Source organism: Microcaecilia unicolor, chromosome 2 (genome assembly GCF_901765095.1).
Source record: "Microcaecilia unicolor chromosome 2, aMicUni1.1, whole genome shotgun sequence".
Lineage (NCBI taxonomy): Eukaryota > Metazoa > Chordata > Amphibia > Gymnophiona > Siphonopidae > Microcaecilia > Microcaecilia unicolor.
Genome location: NC_044032.1, coordinates 333,219,780 through 333,237,463, shown reverse-complemented (window position 1 = coordinate 333,237,463; position 17,684 = coordinate 333,219,780). Strand labels below are relative to the sequence as shown.

At 46.6% G+C, this 17,684-nt stretch overlaps 1 protein-coding gene across 1 annotated transcript in view; it reads left to right on the top strand.

The window, feature by feature from the left end:
* Positions 1–17,684, top strand: part of LOC115462048 (coiled-coil domain-containing protein 17-like) — a 290,272-nt gene that overhangs the window by 185,639 nt on the left and 86,949 nt on the right. The window contains exon 8 of the mRNA XM_030192096.1: positions 5,258–5,433. Within this exon, the coding sequence (XP_030047956.1) occupies positions 5,258–5,433 (176 nt within the window). The remainder of the gene's footprint in view (positions 1–5,257; positions 5,434–17,684) is intronic.

The window sequence follows — 17,684 nt, the reverse complement described above, 5'->3', positions numbered from 1 at the left end:
AGTTCTGTTATTAATCCTTCCCCTCCGGGTATATATTAATGCCATTTTGATTTTTTTACAGTTATGCACAATCACTGATCTGTTTTTCTCTGGTTTACTCTACAAACAGGCACAGTGATTTGTAATTACATTTGACTATTCACTTGTGACACCAATGCACAGAGTTGGTAATGTGCACACTAATACACTGTCTATATGTTCACATTGTAGATGATGGTATTTGCTTAGGATAATGACGATTTTGTGCATGTTTTTATGATTTATAATTTGATCTGTAAGTTAATTTTGTTTTATGTATATGTTGTGAATTATTTCTATATGATTTTAATTTGATTGTTTTATTTGATAGTTTCTGCCTCTGACACAGCCTACTTGGTGAAACGTGGCTATGTCAGGCATAAGCATTTGTTTAGTGAAATTAAAGCCCTTGTTTCTACCTTCTACATTGATGGTCTGCTGTTTGTTTTGCTGCATCTGCACTGCAGATCCCCTGCTTCTGTTTGTTCCCCAAAGAAATGCTTCTAGTCATTAAGCTGCCCTTTTACTAAGGCGCACCTAAAAGTGGCCTGCTCTGGTGTAGGTGCGTGTTTTGGATGCTTGCAGGTCCATTTGCTCAGTGCGCCTGGAAAAATGTTTTTGTGCCGAAAAATGGATGTGCAGCAAAATTAAAACCAGCGTGTGTCTATTTTCGGGCTGAGACCTTACTGCCACTCATTGACGTAGCGGTAAGGTATCATGCGCTAACCGGGCAGTAAGTGGCCAGCACGCATAAACTGCCAATTACCGCTGGGTAAGCACCACGTGATAGAAAATATTTTCTACTATGTGTTTTGGGCGTGCATCAAAAATGGAATTACCGCCTGGAGCATGCGGTAGTCGGGCAGTAGTGCCAATTTGACATGCGTTGGAAGCATGTAGGCACCTACGTGCCTTTATAAAGGGCCCCTCAGACAGTTTCAATGTTTATGGCCCTAACTAGATACATCCTTGCAGAAGACCTTGCTTTGTGTCTTGATAACCTCCAGACTTGACTACTGCAATGTCATTTATGCTTTATCAAATAACTGCGGCGTGGGAAGTGTTTACACTGTGCAGCTCCTCTATTGTGAAATTCTATGCCAGTGACCTTGCACACAGAAACTTCTCCTAGAAACCTACCTCTTCATCAGGTCTTTCCTGCTTAGGGTGGCTTGAAGGGCCAAAGAGGCCTCAGTCTACTGTCTTATTGCTTTCCTATTAGCTCTTTAAAAACAAATGGCATTCTTTCTATCTATATTAATTAAATATACTCAGCTGTGCTATATTTTTAATGAAATAATGGTATATTAAACTCATTAAACTATATGTGAGGGCGACCTTACTTACAGAGGTACCCATCAACATTTCCCCCCCGATATGTAGCACTATTTAATCACTACTCCCCTAACAAGGCTCATATATGGTTTTAACCTCCACCTTAACCATATATCATATAGAAATCATACATATGTTTTTTATGTTTTTTATCGCCTCAGCAGTGCACATGACCAACTTCACTCTTTTATTGGACATTCAACAGCACCCAAATCCTCACTGGCGATAATATTTTATTAAACTGTTTCTTCATTTACTTATTTAACTGTTCATTTTACTTTTTAATCTCTAAGTTACTTATAAGCAATACTTAACTTGCACAGAACGGTCAGACCAGGGGTTCAACAATGCAACAATGGCACCATCCACGTCTGTCAACGAGACTGTTTCTTCTTACAACAATACTCTATCCTCTGCCTTAGACACTCTTGCACCTTTGATGACCCGCCCTGTAAGGCGTACAAAACCCCAACCTTGGCTAACTTCTAATATCCGCTACCTACGTTCCTGTACCCGCTCCGCCGAACGCCTCTGGCGGAAATCTCGGGCCCTTGCTGATTTCTTACACTTTAAGTTCATGCTGACCTCCTTCCAATCTGCTCTTTTACATGCCAAACAGGATTATTATATCCAACTGACCAACTCTCTTGGCTCTAATCCTCGACTTCTCTTCACCACATTGAACTCTCTCCTCAAGGTGCCCCCTCCCCCAACTCCCCCTTCATTATCTTCTCAGACCCTTGCTGAATTCTTTCACAACAAGGTTCAAAAGATAAACCTTGCTTTCTCTACCTCACCACCTCTCCCTCCACTAGTCCGTCCCCCTCTCTCTCCTTCCCCTCATTCCCTTTCCTCCTTTCCTGAAGTTACTATTGAGGAAACTACACTTCTCCTTTCTTCCTCAAAATGTACCACCTGTTCCTCTGATCCCATTCCTACCCACCTTCTTAATGCCATCTCTCCTACTCTTCTTCCTTTTATCTGTCACATTCTCAACCTCTCACTTTCCACTGCAACTGTCCCTGCTGCCTTTAAACATGCTGTGGTCACACCTCTCCTTAAGAAGCCTTCACTTGACCCTACTTGTCCCTCTAATTACCGACCCATCTCCCTCCTTCCTTTTCTCTCCAAATTACTTGAGCGTGCTGTTCACCGCCGCTGCCTTGATTTTCTCTCCTCACATGCTATTCTTGACCCATTACAATCTGGTTTTCGCCCTCTCCACTCAACCGAAACTGCGCTTACTAAAGTCTCCAATGACCTATTACTGGCTAAATCCAGAGGTCAATATTCCATCCTCATTCTTCTTGATCTTTCCGCTGCTTTTGACACTGTCGATCACAGCATACTTCTCGATACCCTGTCCTCACTTGGATTCCAGGGCTCTGTCCTTTCCTGGTTCTCTTCCTACCTCTCCCTCCGCACCTTTAGTGTTCACTCTGGTGGATCCTCTTCTACTTCTATCCCTCTGCCTGTCGGCGTACCTCAGGGTTCTGTTCTTGGTCCCCTCCTCTTTTCTATCTACACTTCTTCCCTTGGTTCATTAATCTCATCCCATGGCTTTTCCTACCATCTCTATGCTGATGACTCCCAAATCTACCTTTCTACCCCTGATATCTCACCTTGCATCCAAACCAAAGTTTCAGCGTGCTTGTCTGACATTGCTGTCTGGATGTCTCAACGCCACCTGAAATTAAATATGACCAAAACCGAGCTTCTCATTTTCCCCCCCAAACCCACCTCCCCCCGTTTTCTATTTCTGTTGATGACTCTCTCATTCTCCCTGTCTCCTCAGCTCGAAACCTTGGGGTCATCTTTGACTCTTCTCTCTCCTTCTCTGCTCATATCCAGCAGACCGCCAAGACCTGTCGTTTCTTTCTTTACAACATCCGTAAAATCCGCCCCTTTCTTTCCGAGCACTCTACCAAAACCCTCATCCACACCCTTGTCACCTCTCGTTTAGACTACTGCAATCTGCTTCTTGCTGGCCTCCCACTTAGTCACCTCTCCCCTCTCCAGTCGGTTCAAAACTCTGCTGCCCGTCTCATCTTCCGCCAGGGTCGCTTTACTCATACTACCCCTCTCCTCAAGACCCTTCACTGGCTCCCTATCCGTTTTCGCATCCTGTTCAAACTTCTTCTACTAACCTATAAATGTATTCACTCTGCTGCTCCCCAGTATCTCTCCACACTCGTCCTTCCCTACACCCCTTCCCGTGCACTCCGCTCCATGGATAAATCCTTCTTAGCTGTTCCCTTCTCCACTACTGCCAACTCCAGACTTCGCGCCTTCTGTCTCGCTGCACCCTACGCCTGGAATAAACTTCCTGAGCCCCTACGTCTTGCCCCATCCTTGGCCACCTTTAAATCTAGACTGAAAGCCCACCTCTTTAACATTGCTTTTGACTAGTAACCACTTGTAACCACTCGCCTCCACCTACCCTCCTCTCTTCCTTCCCGTTCACATTAATTGATTTGATTTGCTTACTTTATTTATTTTTTGTCTATTAGATTGTAAGCTCTTTGAGCAGGGACTGTCTTTCTTCTATGTTTGTGCAGCGCTGCGTATGCCTTGTAGCGCTATAGAAATGCTAAATAGTAGTAGTAGTAGTAGTAGTGGTTTGAGCATATGTCATGTCAGGGAACTTCTGTCGCTAAAACTTTAGGGTTTTTTTTTAGAGCTTTTCAGTTTTTGGAATTTTAGATAAATGGTTGTGTATCTATACTAGCAGCTTAAAACATGTGTTTCTTATAGTACTAAGAACCTCCAAAAGTGACTAAAGGGCAAAATTATATAATACAAAGGACTATACATCTTGAATATATAGTATGAAAAGCTATAATGAAAATGAGTGCATATCACTAGCTTAAAAATATGTCCACAGGATTAATCCTTTAAGACCTCTAAGATCCTCTCAAGGATCATCATTATCAGTACCTTCATCAAAAGAAATTGCACGATGTGATATCCGCCAGCGAGCCTTCTCAGGAGTAGCCCCCATGCTCTACAATTTACTCCCAGAGGGGCTAGCTGTACTTCAGGAAGCAGGTGAAAGCCTGGCTCTTCTCCCAAGCCTTTAATACACAGGGTGACTGACTATACATTCATTCTGCACCTGGACTAGCTTGCTACATACACTGTAACTTAGATCACTTCCTTATCTCTTGCTTAACTATACAACAAACTTGTCTTGACTTTAACTAACCATCAAATTATCCCAACTGACTGTACCACGCATCTTGTTCCTATCATATATTTATTTATTTATTTATTTATTTATTTACTTATTGCATTTGTATCCCACATTTTCTCACATATTTGCAGGCTCAATGTGGCTTACAGAGTTTTGTTATGACATAATCATTCCAGGATATCAGATACAATTAGTAATATACAGAGATGAAGGAAGGTCTTGGGCAGGATAGTATAGATGGTGGATTTTTTTATATATCTGCGCTTGGTCTCTCAGCTATATGGTAAGCCGTATTGTAGAAAATCTTTAGCATCATATCAATGTTAGTTGAATGTTCTAATGCATGCTTATTAGGTGTATCATTAGTCTTACGCTAACAGTATATTATATCTCTGGTATTTGAATTCCAGTGCTGTTAAATGTGTACATTTTTTATACTGTTTCACGTTAGTTCTATTATTAGGTTTCAATTTACTGTTTTCAAGTTTACCTCATTTATTGTATTTATATTTATTCTTGATTATCTTACTATTGTTATGCTGTTAAAATTATAAGTTTTATGTTAAATTGTACCTACTGTACACCGCTATGGATGAATCTCTTCATAACGGTTAATAGATCCCAATAAATAATAAATCATGCCCTGCCTCATTCTCCTGTAAAGGCAGTCTAAGAATATATACTAGTCATGTTCTTTTCTTTTCCCCACAGAAATAGACTTGCCAATGTTTCTGAAACACGATCCAAAATACAAGATGAAGACTCTGAGTGCTGAAATAGGCCTTTTGAAGCAAGAGCTAGAGAGTCAACGGCAAAGGCGCCGTATGAAGACAACATGCACTCAAGATCGACAAGCAAAGCCAGCATATTCTACTCTTCCTCCTGTGGTAAAAATTTAGTTGTCTCTTATCCTTGTTGTGTGTTTATGAAGTTAGTTTTTATCTCTTGGAATAATATGTCAAAATTCAGAATTCAGCTTTGAAGGTCTTTAATACAAATGAGTTTTTGAATAAAGCAGACAGCATTAAATCTGTTAAGAAAACCAAATAAATGTCTACCTCTTCTAATTTGCTCTATTATTGAAACAAAAGATCAAAGCACCTAACTTTAAGAACTGGGCATCTTGAATTTATAAACAAAACTTCTTTTTGCTGAACATTCTTACATTTCTGCACCTATTTGAACTGGGTGCCTGAAAGATAGGCCTGGCTGAGAGGCGAGGTTAGCTTGGGGGCAGTGGTTCTCAACCAGTATGTAAGGATACACTATTGTGTCCCCAAGAGTTGGGAGGAGTGTCACAAAAAACTTGGTGTAAACTGTAAGCCTGTATTTCTTTTACAACCATCAGTGCCTGCAAGTTGAGAAGACCAGCAATCTTGAGAGTCAGATTCTTGAAATACCCCACCCTAAATGGTCCATATTTCTGCTTCCCCATTATCCCCAATAACTGCTGCTTCCAAACCCAACTAAAAATGCTGTAGGTCTGCTGTCCATAGATTCTGAGTACATATTTGCAGATTTTTGTGTTGCTTCACAGTATCTGGCAGTGGAAGAATTTGGTGTTGCTGTTACTGAGGTAACATTAGAATTAGAATTTTAGTTTTTTATTTATTTTTTGTTACATTTGTACCCCGTGCTTTCCCACTCATGGCAGGCTCAATGCGGCTTACATGGGGCAATGGAGGGTTAAGTGTCTTGCCCAGAGTCACAAGGAGCTGCCTGTGCCTGAAGTGGGAATTAAACTCAGTTCCTCAGGACCAAAGTCCACCACCCTAACCACTAGGCCACTCCTCCACTCCGAGTATATATTTGTTTTGTTGTATACAGGACTTTTTTTGTGCCGGTAAGCGTCGATACGGCGTACTGGCACCTTTTTTCAGTCCCCCAAACAGCTGTTTTGAAAAAAATGGCGCCTGGGCGCCTCGTGACAATAAATATTTTTTTGCTCCCTTCCTCCTGATTCTTATTCTTTTCCAGTCTCTTCTGCCCGTCTCTCCCGTCCGCGTGGTCACTTTTTACTTCCCTGAAGCCTTCTCCCTCCTGCGCAGCACCGCACCGGCGATTCCCAGTCAGCCTTCTGCCAGCGTCGGGGCCTTTCCTCAGGCGCATCCCACCTACTCTATTGCAACTTCCTGTTTTCCGCAGAGGTGGGACATGCCTGAGGAGAGGCCCCGATGCTGGCAGAAGGCTGACTGGGAATCGCCGGTGCGGTGCTGCGCAGGAGGGAGAAGGCTTCAGGGAAGTAAAAAGTGACCACTCAGATGGGAGAGACAGGCAGAATAGAAGGTGAAAGAGGCAGCACGGGGGGGGGGGGGGGCTGGAGAAGGGAGAAAGCTGCTCGGGGGGGGGGGGGCTGGAGAAGGGATAAAGTGGCTCGGGGGGCTGGAGAAGGGAGAAAGCGGCCCGGGGGGGCTGGTGAAGGGAGAAAGCGGCCCGGGGGGGCTGGAGAAGGGAGAAAGCGGCCCAGGGGGGGCTGGAGAAGGGAGAAAGCTGCTCGGGGGGGGGGGGGGCTGGAGAAGGGAGAAAGCGGCCCGTGGGGGGGGGGGGGGGGGGGGCTGGAGAAGGGAGAAAGCTGCCCGGGGAGGTTTAATTGACCGGAGTGGAAGTGAGCCTGTCTAGTCCACTTTAACAAGAGAGCCAAGTTGGGTACTCTGGCTCCACCTCCCCCCCCCCCCCCCCCACCCAGCTGTCGTTGCCGTTCAGTTTAAAGCAAGCAAACTTATGATCTGCTGCATACAAGTCGTTGTTTATTGTTGGTCCATCTGTAACATGGATGGGAGGGGAGGGCAGGGGAGAGGGGAGACATGCTGGACATGGATGGGAGGGGAGGGCAGGGGAGAGAGGAGAATCGCTGGACATGGAGGGGAGGGCAGGGGAGGGCAGGGGAGAGAGGAGACATGCTGGACATGGATGGGAGGGAAGGGGAGAGAGGAGAATCGCTGGACATGGATGGAGGGGAGGGAAGACAGGAAGGAGATGCACATGGTTGGGAGAGGAGGGCAGGGAAGAGAGGAGAGGAGAAATGCTGGAAATGGATGGCGAGGAGAGCAGGAGACATGGATGGATGGAGGGGTTTGGGGGGAGAGAGGAGAAATGCTGGACTTGGATGGAGGAGAGGGGAGAGAGAATTATTGCTTTATATGAAAACAGGGGAGGGAAGAGATAAGTGCTGGACATGGATGGAGGGGAGGAAAGAAAAAAGAAGAAGATGCACATGGATGGAGAAGAGGGAAAGGGAAGAGAGGAGAAAAACTGCACATGGATGGAGAAAATAGGCAAAAGCTGGATCACGTTATACCTCCTCCAGTCAATTCCACTGAGGAGGACACAGCTTTTACTTATGGATGTAGGGCAATAAATGAAGAAGAAAGGGGGAAAGTAAAGAAATAAATGGAAAGGAAGCCCTGGAAACGGAGTTAAGAGAACAGATAGAGAGCAGCAGAATCAGAGACTGGGACCAATATGGATAGAAAAACAAAGTCACCAGACAAGAAAGGTAGAAAAAATCATTTTATTTTCATTTTAGTGTTTGGAATATGTCTAATTTGAAAATTTATATCTGCTGTCTTATTTTGCACTGGGTATACTGGAGCTGTAACAGCTTACAGAAATAATTTATAATGAAAAAAAAAATCACGTTATTTTTTTCTCCTAATCTAGTATAATATTTTCAATGATGTCTGTTTATATGCGCCATGGCTGGTGTAAGGGGTGTGGCTAATGTGGTGTGGCTATCATAGGGGTGGAGCCATATGTGGTGACCCCCACCCATAATGAGTTCCGGCACCTTTTTTTCTACAAAAAAAAGCACCGGTTGTATGACAAGTATGAAATCTGGGACTGATGTGTTGCATACAGATTTTTCATAAGGTAAAGGCAAATTCATACTAAACATACAGTTAAACAATGAAATATTTAGGTGTGCTTTGTTCAGCTGTGAATTTTAGTGTTCGGTGTGTCACATACATGGAACTCAGCGCTAATTGCCAACATTAGTTACCTTGCCTAAGCACGTTAGAGAGCAATTCCATAACACATGTACTAACATTTACATACCGATTAAGGACATAAATAGGTTGTACAGTGTGGGTTATTATGCATCACTGCAGACTCCCTTCCCAGTCCCCTCCCCAGGTAATGGGTGTACACCAGGGTTCATACATCCTTAAAACACACAAGATATTGGCTAAGCCAGTAATTCCCAAACCTGGTCCTGGAGGCACCCAGTGCATGCAAATCTGTCTCATAAATATTCATTACAGATATCCTGAAACCCTGACTGGGATGCCTCCAGGACCAGTTATGGGAATCACTGGGCTAAGGTCTAGCTTTGTGAAAAGCCTTACAGCTGAGCAACTACCAGAGCACAGCCAAACTCCCTCAGGTGGGTGGGGGAGGATGGCCAGGTACAATGAACAATGCTACAACCCCTTAATGTTGATACATATACCTATAGATGATCAGGCACATTTGTTGATATATATATTTTAGATTACAAAAAAGGGATGAATGGTCACCAGAGTCATGTATCATCTCGATAGTCATCTGTCCCATGGGGTCTCACAATCTGTGCATATGATAGGCCTATTCTGGCTTAGGGTATCTGGCCTGTACCACAAGTAGCGTTAGTGGGGATAGAATGTTTGTCACATAACCATATGAAAACTGTCATCATGCTGACCCCACATTACAGCTCCTAAACCCCGAAAAGGTTCCCATCATAGGTGTTTCATGACAAAAATATAGTTAGACAGCACTGGAATGGTACCCTCAGTAGGAGATCACCAACTCATGATGCAGGCCTGATATTGCTACCTGAATACATTTCTCTTTCTGAGCCTTATAGCATGCAGCAAGAGCCAAGTGCTATATACCTCATTCCACCTGATGGCCCCCCACACATAATGCATACTGCATGTAGCACAGTTATTCAAATGGCTTTTGGCTGGTACTGCCTACAAGTCATGTATCAACCAACTAGTGTTCATTGTCACTGACCAGGCTATGGTTTGCTCTGTGTTCTGCAAACCAAGAGCCAGAGAAAGGGAATGCTGTGCCAGAGGTGACCCGCAGAGGAGCTGGGCAGCATAGATGTCAGTGATGGACATGGCTGGCAAACTGTTGTGCCAGAACCAGAACCAACACCAGGAAAAACTGGAGCTCATGTGCCAGATTCTGCAGAACATTTAACTATAGTTGGTGGGGCTATGCAGGGAACTGCTGACTACACTACTGCCCTGAACTTTACCCGCCATCTCCCACTGCAGTCCTGGCTGAGGGCATTGTTATTAGTGCAAACAGTCCTCCTATCCTCCAGACTATCCCCTGGACTGCCATCCATGGAATGGCTAGCCAGAACACCTCTGCAGATCCTGAGAGAACAGGATGATTTCAGGCCTAAGCAATGCACAGAGAGATTTATTTGGCCTGTCCACATTTACTAGGTTCTGCAGATAGGCAATTGATGTCCCAGTTCAGCATCATATCGTCAGACTTGTGAGTTCTTGTACCAAGTAGAGCACTGCTGAGTCCGGTACTCAGACCAGGTTCTGCTTGGCGGCTGGACAACCCCCGGTTTCACCTGCGCTGACCGCCGTTCCCCAGAGGTTGAGTCCCTAGGTGCAGGCAGCCTGCAGGACTTATGAGACGGAGGTGGAAATGGGGTGGTGAATGTATCGGCCAGGCAGGCAGCAGGTTAAGAGAGTAATCCAGGTACAGGCAAAGTCAGTAGGCAGGCAGAAGGCAAGAGAGTAATCCAGGCACAGGTAAAGTCAATAGGCAGGCAGCAGGCAAGAGAGTAATCCAGGCACAGGTGAAGTCAATAGGCAGGCAGCCAGACAAGAGAGTAATCCAGGTACAGGTAAAGTCAATAGGCAGGCAGCCGACAAGAGAGTAATCCAGGCACAGGTAAAGTCAATAGGCAGGCAGCCGGTCAAGAGAGTAATCCAGGCACAGGTAAAGTCAATAGGCAGGCAGCAGGCAAGAGAGTAATCCAGGTACAGGCAAAGTCAATAGGCAGGCAGCAGGCAAGAGAGTAATCCAGGCACAGGTAAAGTCAATAGGCAGGCAGCCGGTCAAGAGAGTAATCCAGGTACAGGCAAAGTCAGTAGGCAGGCAGCAGTCAAGAGAGTAATCCAGGCACAAGTAAAGTCAATAGGCAGGCAGCCGGTCAAGAGAGTAATCCAGGTATAGGCAAAGTCAATAGGCAGGTAGCAGGCAAGAGAATAATCCAGGTACAGGCAAAGTCAGCAACAACTGAGAAAGTAACACCTACCAAAGTAGAAGCCGAAGCATGGAGTCCAGGAAGAGCTCAGCTGATAAAGTGCTGGCGTCTGACATCAGGAGGGACCGGCAGGGAGAAGGAGCACAGCCATAGGACAAGAGCAGGGGAAGAAGGAACCGGAAGGCCAATAGGAAAGAAGCAAGGGAAGCCAGGCAGAGAGAGAGAGCAGACCCAGGTGCATGGAAGCAAAGCAATCAAGGAGCCTGAAAGCCAGGCAGAGAGAGAGCAGACCCAGGTGCATGGAAGCAAAGCAATCAAGGAGCCTGCAGCCAGAGAAGAACTACACACACATGGCTCAGGGCTGTGCCAGTCAAGTGTGCATGTCAACGGGACCCCACACAGAGCGAGGACGCCGCTTGTGTTGAGGTAGGGGACATGACAGTACTCCCTCCTTAAGCACCCCCTCTGCCTAGGTCCGGGTTTGGATGGGTAGTGGATATGGAATTCCCTGATCAATTCAGGTGCATGGACGTTGGTAGCGGGCTCCAAGGAATTATCCTCGGGACCAAAGTGCTTCCAGGATAGCAAATAGAACAGCTGTCCCCTTTGACGTTTGGAGTCCAGAACTTCATCTACCTCGAATTCAGGATCAGGCTCTAAGTCAGGAACAATGATCTTCTTCGGCTCTGGGTGCCGTTTAGAGGTTAAGAATGGCTTTAGCAGGGACACATGAAAGGCATTGTGGACTTTGAGGTTAGCTGGTAACTGTAGACGATAAGTGACAGCTCCCACCCGAGATCGTTGTTATTGGCGAATTCGGTGAGCGTTTGCTGGAGCAGAGACGAGGCTTGGGTCTGAGGGATCGGAAGTGGTAGTCGTGGGTGGCGCCCATACACCGTAAAAAATGGTGACGTATGAGAGGCAGAGTGGAAGCCGTTGTTATTGGCGAATTCGGCCCAGGGGAGTAATGTAGACCAGTCATCCTGTCGGTTATTAGTGTACATTCGCAAGAAGGTCTTGAGAATTTGATTGACCCATTCCACCAGTCCATTGGTCTGTGAGTGGTATGCAAATGAGAAATGGGTGGTGATGCCAACAGCAGAACACAGAGCTCTCCAGAACCTAGAAGTGAATTGCGATCCCCGATCACTTATGATTCGGAGAGGGAGGCCATGTAAACGGAAAATATGCTGGATGAAAGGCTTGGCAAGAGTGGCAGCCAAAGAGAGAGATTTCATGGGAATAAAATGGGTCATTTGAGAAAATCGGTCCACCACGACCCAAATGACCGTGTGGCCTTGGGAAGGTGGTAAATCCGTAACAAAATCCATAGATACTTCCTGTCAAGGCAGCTGTGGAACTGGCAGTGGCTGTAAAAATCCCCAAGGCTTGCCAGGAGAGGATTTGTTTTGGGCGCAGGTGGAAACAAATTGTAAGGCATCCTGCGCCATGCGTGGCCACCAATAATATTGAGAGATCAAGTGAAAGGTCTTGCAGAATCCGGAGTGACGGCAAATGTGGAAGAGTGTCCCCATTTGAGAACCTTTTTCCTAGACTGTGGTGGTACAGAAGTCTTCGTGATTGTGGGAGTGACCATGGTAGTGGAGGCGACACAGGCAGGGTTAAGCATGGGGTAGGACTCCTCGGGTTCTTCGGGAGGGTTGAAGTCCCTGGATAGGGCATCAGCTTGAATATTCTTTTCAGCAGGTTGGAATACCAGGCGGAAGTTAAAGTGGGCAAAGAAAAGAGACCAACGCGCCTGTTGCAGGTTTAGTCTCTTAGCATCCTGGAGGTATAGAAGATTCTTGTGGTCAGTGATCACTGTGATGGGATGTAAAGCCCCTTCTAGGAGATATCGCCATTCTTGGAGAGCCAATTTAAGGGCCAACAATTCCCGTCCCCAATAGTGTAGTTACGCTCTGCTGAAGGAAATTTTTTGGAAAAAAAGAAACAGGGGTGACGCTTGCCGGAGTCTGAGGCTTGAGACAGAATGGCCCCAGCCCCCAGAGAAGAGGCATCCACTTCTAAGATGAATGGTCTTTTGATATCCGGACTCCGAAGAACAGGAGCAGACAGAAAGGCTTGCTTTAAGGTGGCAAAGGCCTCTTGGGCCTCCGGTGTCCAGTTCTTCACATCAGCACCCTTCCTGGTCAGTGCGGTAAGACGGGCAGTGATGAGGGAGTATTGGTGGATGAATTGTCGATAGTAGTTAGCAAACCCTAAAAAACGTTGCAAGGCCTGGAGCCCCTGGGGTATGGGCCAATCCTGTATAACTCGGAGTTTGGTGGGGTCCATTTGGAGGCCCTCTGAAGAGACGATATATCCCAAAAGTGGAATAGACTGTTGATGAAACGAGCACTTCTTTAGTTTGGCAAAGAGACAGTAGTCCCGGAGGCGCTGGAGAACCGTGCATACATGACGAGGGTGGTCCTGAACAGAATTCCTGAAAATTTGCTGGAGCATTGCAGAGGCCAAAAGGCATAACTAGATATTCGAAATGTCCTTCATGAGTATTAAAAGCGGTCTTTCATTCGTCCCTGTGGCGGATTCGGACCAGATTGTACGCGCCTTGGAGATCCAGCTTGGTAAAGATAGACGCTCCCTGCAGACGGTCAAAAAGCTCCAGAATAAGGGGAAGCGAATACCGATTCTTAATGGTTACTTCATTAAGACCCCGCTAGTCGATACAGGGTCGCAGAGAGCCATCTTTCTTGGTCACAAAAAAGAAACCTGCCCCCGCTGGAGATGAGGAGGGTCTGATGAAGCCCTTTTGGAGGTTTTCGTGAATGTACTCCCTCATGGTAGTAGATTCCTCCCGGGAGAGGGTATACAGCCGGCCCCAAGGTGGAGCCTTGCCGGGAAGCAATTCAATGGGGCAGTCAAAAGGACGATGCGGAGGAAGGGAATCAGCCTCCTGAGCATTGAAGACATCTTGGAAATCACGATATTCCACAGGAAGGGAAGCATCACAGGGGAGCAAGAGCCCTGGGAGGCAGTAATAGTCCTCGGAGAAGGAACCACTGGTGTGAGACAGGTAGAAAAACATTGGAAACCTGAACTGCCGATATCATTAGTGGTCCAGCTGATATTAGGTGAGTGTTGTCGTAACCAGGGCAGGCCTAAAATAACAGGATGGATGGCCCGGGGAAGAACCAGAAACTGAATTTCTGCCTTAAGTAAAATCCCGACATGCATCTTCAGTGGCAGAGTGACATGGGTAATAGAGTAGGGTAGAGTTAGTCCCTGAATGAAGGTCATTTGTAACGTTGGTTTACAGGCAATCAAGGGAGTTCCTAGCTGGAATAGGAGATTGGTGTCAATAAAATTTCCTCCAGCCCCAGAATCAATCAAAGCCACATTGTTAATACAGAGTTCCTTCCAGCGCAGGGAAATAGGGACGGAGACAAGATTATCCGGAAGAGGTGAAAAACGACGCAGGGCCACCCCCTTCAGTGACCCTGGGTCATGGCATTTCCCGGTTTATTTGGACAATGGCCGGCCTCCCACAGTAGAGGCAAATTTGATTGTCCTGACGGTGAGCCCTCTCCTCAGAGAGGCGATGCCATCCGATAACCATTGGCTCTTCAGGGACTCCAGAAGTACAGCTTGCCGCACCTTTGGGAGAAGAAGGGTGCGGCGTCCGAGAAGATGGTCTCTGAGAGTGGCGCTGAGTAGAACGTTCCAGTGACCTTTCTTGAAACCATACGTCGATACAGATGCAGAGGGTGATCAGAGCATCCAAAGCATTCAGAAGTTCCCAGCCTGCCAGTTCATCTTTAATCCGGTCATTGAGTCCTTGCCAGAAAATGGCCGTAAGGGCCTCTTGGTTCCATCTTACCTCTGAAGCTAGGGTTTGAAAGCGAACGGCTTAAGCACCAACAGAACAATTGCCTTGTTGAATTCGTAGAAGTTCTGAGGCTGCAGAGGAGGGCCATCCCGGCACATCGAAAACTAACTGGAAGCGGCAAAGAAATTCTCCAAGATCAGTGAGTAAAGGGTCCCGTTGTTCCCAAAGTGGAGGGGCCCAAGCCAAGGTGGATCCGGAGAGTAGAGAGACGATATAGGTTATCTTGAGTCTATCCTAAGAAAAGGCTGCTGGTTGCATTTCAAATAGCATAAGACATTGGTTGAGGAACCCTTGGCAGGCAGAAGGGGTGCCGTGAAACCAGGGAGGCTCAGGAAGCCGCAACCCTGGAGTACGTAACACGGATCCAGATGACGCAGCAGGAGGCTGTCGTTGGGATTGAAGGGTTAACATCTGTGAACACACATCCTGTAGAACTCCGGACAGACTGTTTAGCTGGGCCTGTTGCTGCTGAAGAACCTGGGCCAACTCAGACAGGTCGGTTTTGTCCAGCGAACTTATGGCTTCAGCTTACTATCAGAGTTGTGAGTTCTTATACCAAGTAGAGCGCTGATGAGCCCGGTACTCGGACCAGGTTCTGCTTGGCGACAGGACAACCCCAGGTTTCACCTGTTCTGACCACCGTTCCCCAGAGGTTGAGCCCCTAGGTGCGGGTGACCTGCAGGACTTACGAGACAAAGGTGGAAACGGGGTGGTGAACATATTGGCCAGGCAGGCAGTAGGTTAAGAGAGTAATCCAGGTACAGGCAAAGTCTATAGGCAGGCAGCAGGCAAGAGAGTAATCCAAGCACAGGTAAAGTCAATAGGCAGGCAGCAGGGAAGAGAGTAATCCAGGCACAGGTAAAGTCAATAGGCAGGCAGCAGGGAAGAGAGTAATCCAGGTACAGGCAAAGTCAGCAACGAGGGACAAAGTAGAGAAGAAGCAAATTACTGAGCAAGTAACACCTACCAAAGTAGAAGCCGAAGCATGGAGTCGAGGAAGAGCTCAGCTGATAAAGTGCTGGCATCTGACATCAGCAGGGACCAGCAGGGAGAAGGAGCACAGCCATAGGACAAGAGCAGGGGGAGGAACCGGAAGACCAATAGGAGAGAAGCAAGGGAAGCCAGGCAGAGAGAGAGCAGACCCAGGTGCATGGAAGCAAAGCAATCAAGGAGTCTGAAAGCCAGGCAGAGAGAGAGCAGACCCAGGTGCATGGAAGAAGCAATCAAGGAGCCTGCAGCCAGAGAAGAACTACACACACATGGCTCAGGGCTGTGCCAGTCAAGTGTGCGTGTCAACAGGACCCCGCGCAGCCTGAGGACACCGTTTGCGTTGAGGTAGGGGACATGACGATACCTGAGTGTTGTGGTGGTTTCGTAGGTGTGACCTTAACTGGTGACACTTGCAAATGCAGTTACATTGCTTCATGAGTTCTGCTGGCAGGTGCCTGTGGAACAAGGAGAAGGGATCATGAGATCAGTTCACGGGTTTGGAATGTTCTGTCATTAAGATAAGTTCCCTCTCCTTTTGGAAAGTTCTGGTTTGGAAATCAACAACATGAACATTCATCTCTGTTGAATGCCCAACGTTGTGACCCATTTTTCAGTTAGGATCATCCAACTCACGAACGTCTGTCCTTCCACACCTGGGACATCCAAACCTTACTATATGTATGTCCATGTTGGCATTTTGGAACCACCATATCCCAACATCGAAATGACTGCTCGAAAGGAGACACTGTCCAGGAAGGGAACTTTCACCTTGGCAGAGGTGAAACTTCTGCTTAAAGTGGTGTTCTCTCACCAAAACAGATTGTTTGCCCCAACATGCCAGCATTTAAGTGCCTACACCAAGTAAAAGGACTGGGTAGCAATATGCCACCATTTAATTGCAGTCTATAACAACAGGGGCATGGAAGACTGCAAAAGGAAGTGGAGATTACTCTGGTGAGATGTTAAAGATTAAGGCGGAGAATCCCCAGGAGACAGACCTTGCCACTCTCACCCCTGTGAAGTAGATGGTCCTCCAAAGTATCTCCTGGGCTGCCTTTATGGAGTGGGTAGCCAGGACACCGCTGCACTTCCTGAAGGAACAGGTAAGAATTTGGCCCACATAAAGTGTTTGTAGGTCTGTCTATCTATCTATCTATCTATCTATCTATCTATCTATCTATCTATCTATCTATCTATCTATCTATCTATCTATCTATCTATCTATCTATCTATCTATCTATCTATCTATCTATTATGAACATTGTCCAGAAGGATTTACTTGGCCTGTCCACACCATATAAATCTTTGCACTCAGGCACCTGGGAAATGGTACCTTTCATTTCAGTCCTAGCTGTTATCTGAAAGAGTATAAAGCTGCGACAGACTACATGCAGAGCACCTGGATTTCAGAGGGCATGGCCTAAAGCAAAAGGGTAGCATGATGTGGGGGGCTGGAAAACAGGTTGAAGTCTCACTGCTTTTCTCAATCTCACTGGGACCTTCTTCTCCTCTTCCCCTTGCTCCAGGTGCAATCACAGGCTCTTAAAGCCATTCTTAAACCTCTTGGGCATTGGCCCCCAATATTGCTAAAGGCTCGCACTGTCCCCTATCCTTCTACCTTGACCTACCTGACAGTGTACATGTCTTTTATCCAGGGTTGCGAGATATGCATTGCAGGATATTTATCTTCTGTTCCACTATGGGATGTTATACCATAGATAGGGATTGCCAGTCCTTACCACCTGTAATGATGTGTGCACATGGTGGGGTATAAATGGGTGATATCTGAGCACCAGCAATTGAGAAATGCTTTTCCACTGACCTGCAGGTGTTGAGTCAGATTTGGACGTAGATGAGGGTCCCAGCAGACAAGCAGAGGGGCAGCTTCCTGTACAGGAGGAGCAGCAACAGGTGGTGGCAGAGGAAGATGCAGGATGGAGTACCATGGTTCCATCAGAAGAGCAGCAGGACACTGGGCAGGGGACCCCTGGGGAAGAAGAACAGGAGGAGCTGTTAGTGGAACTCATCCTATCCCCAGCTGAATTTGAGAATTCAGACCAAGAGCCAGAGAAAGGGAA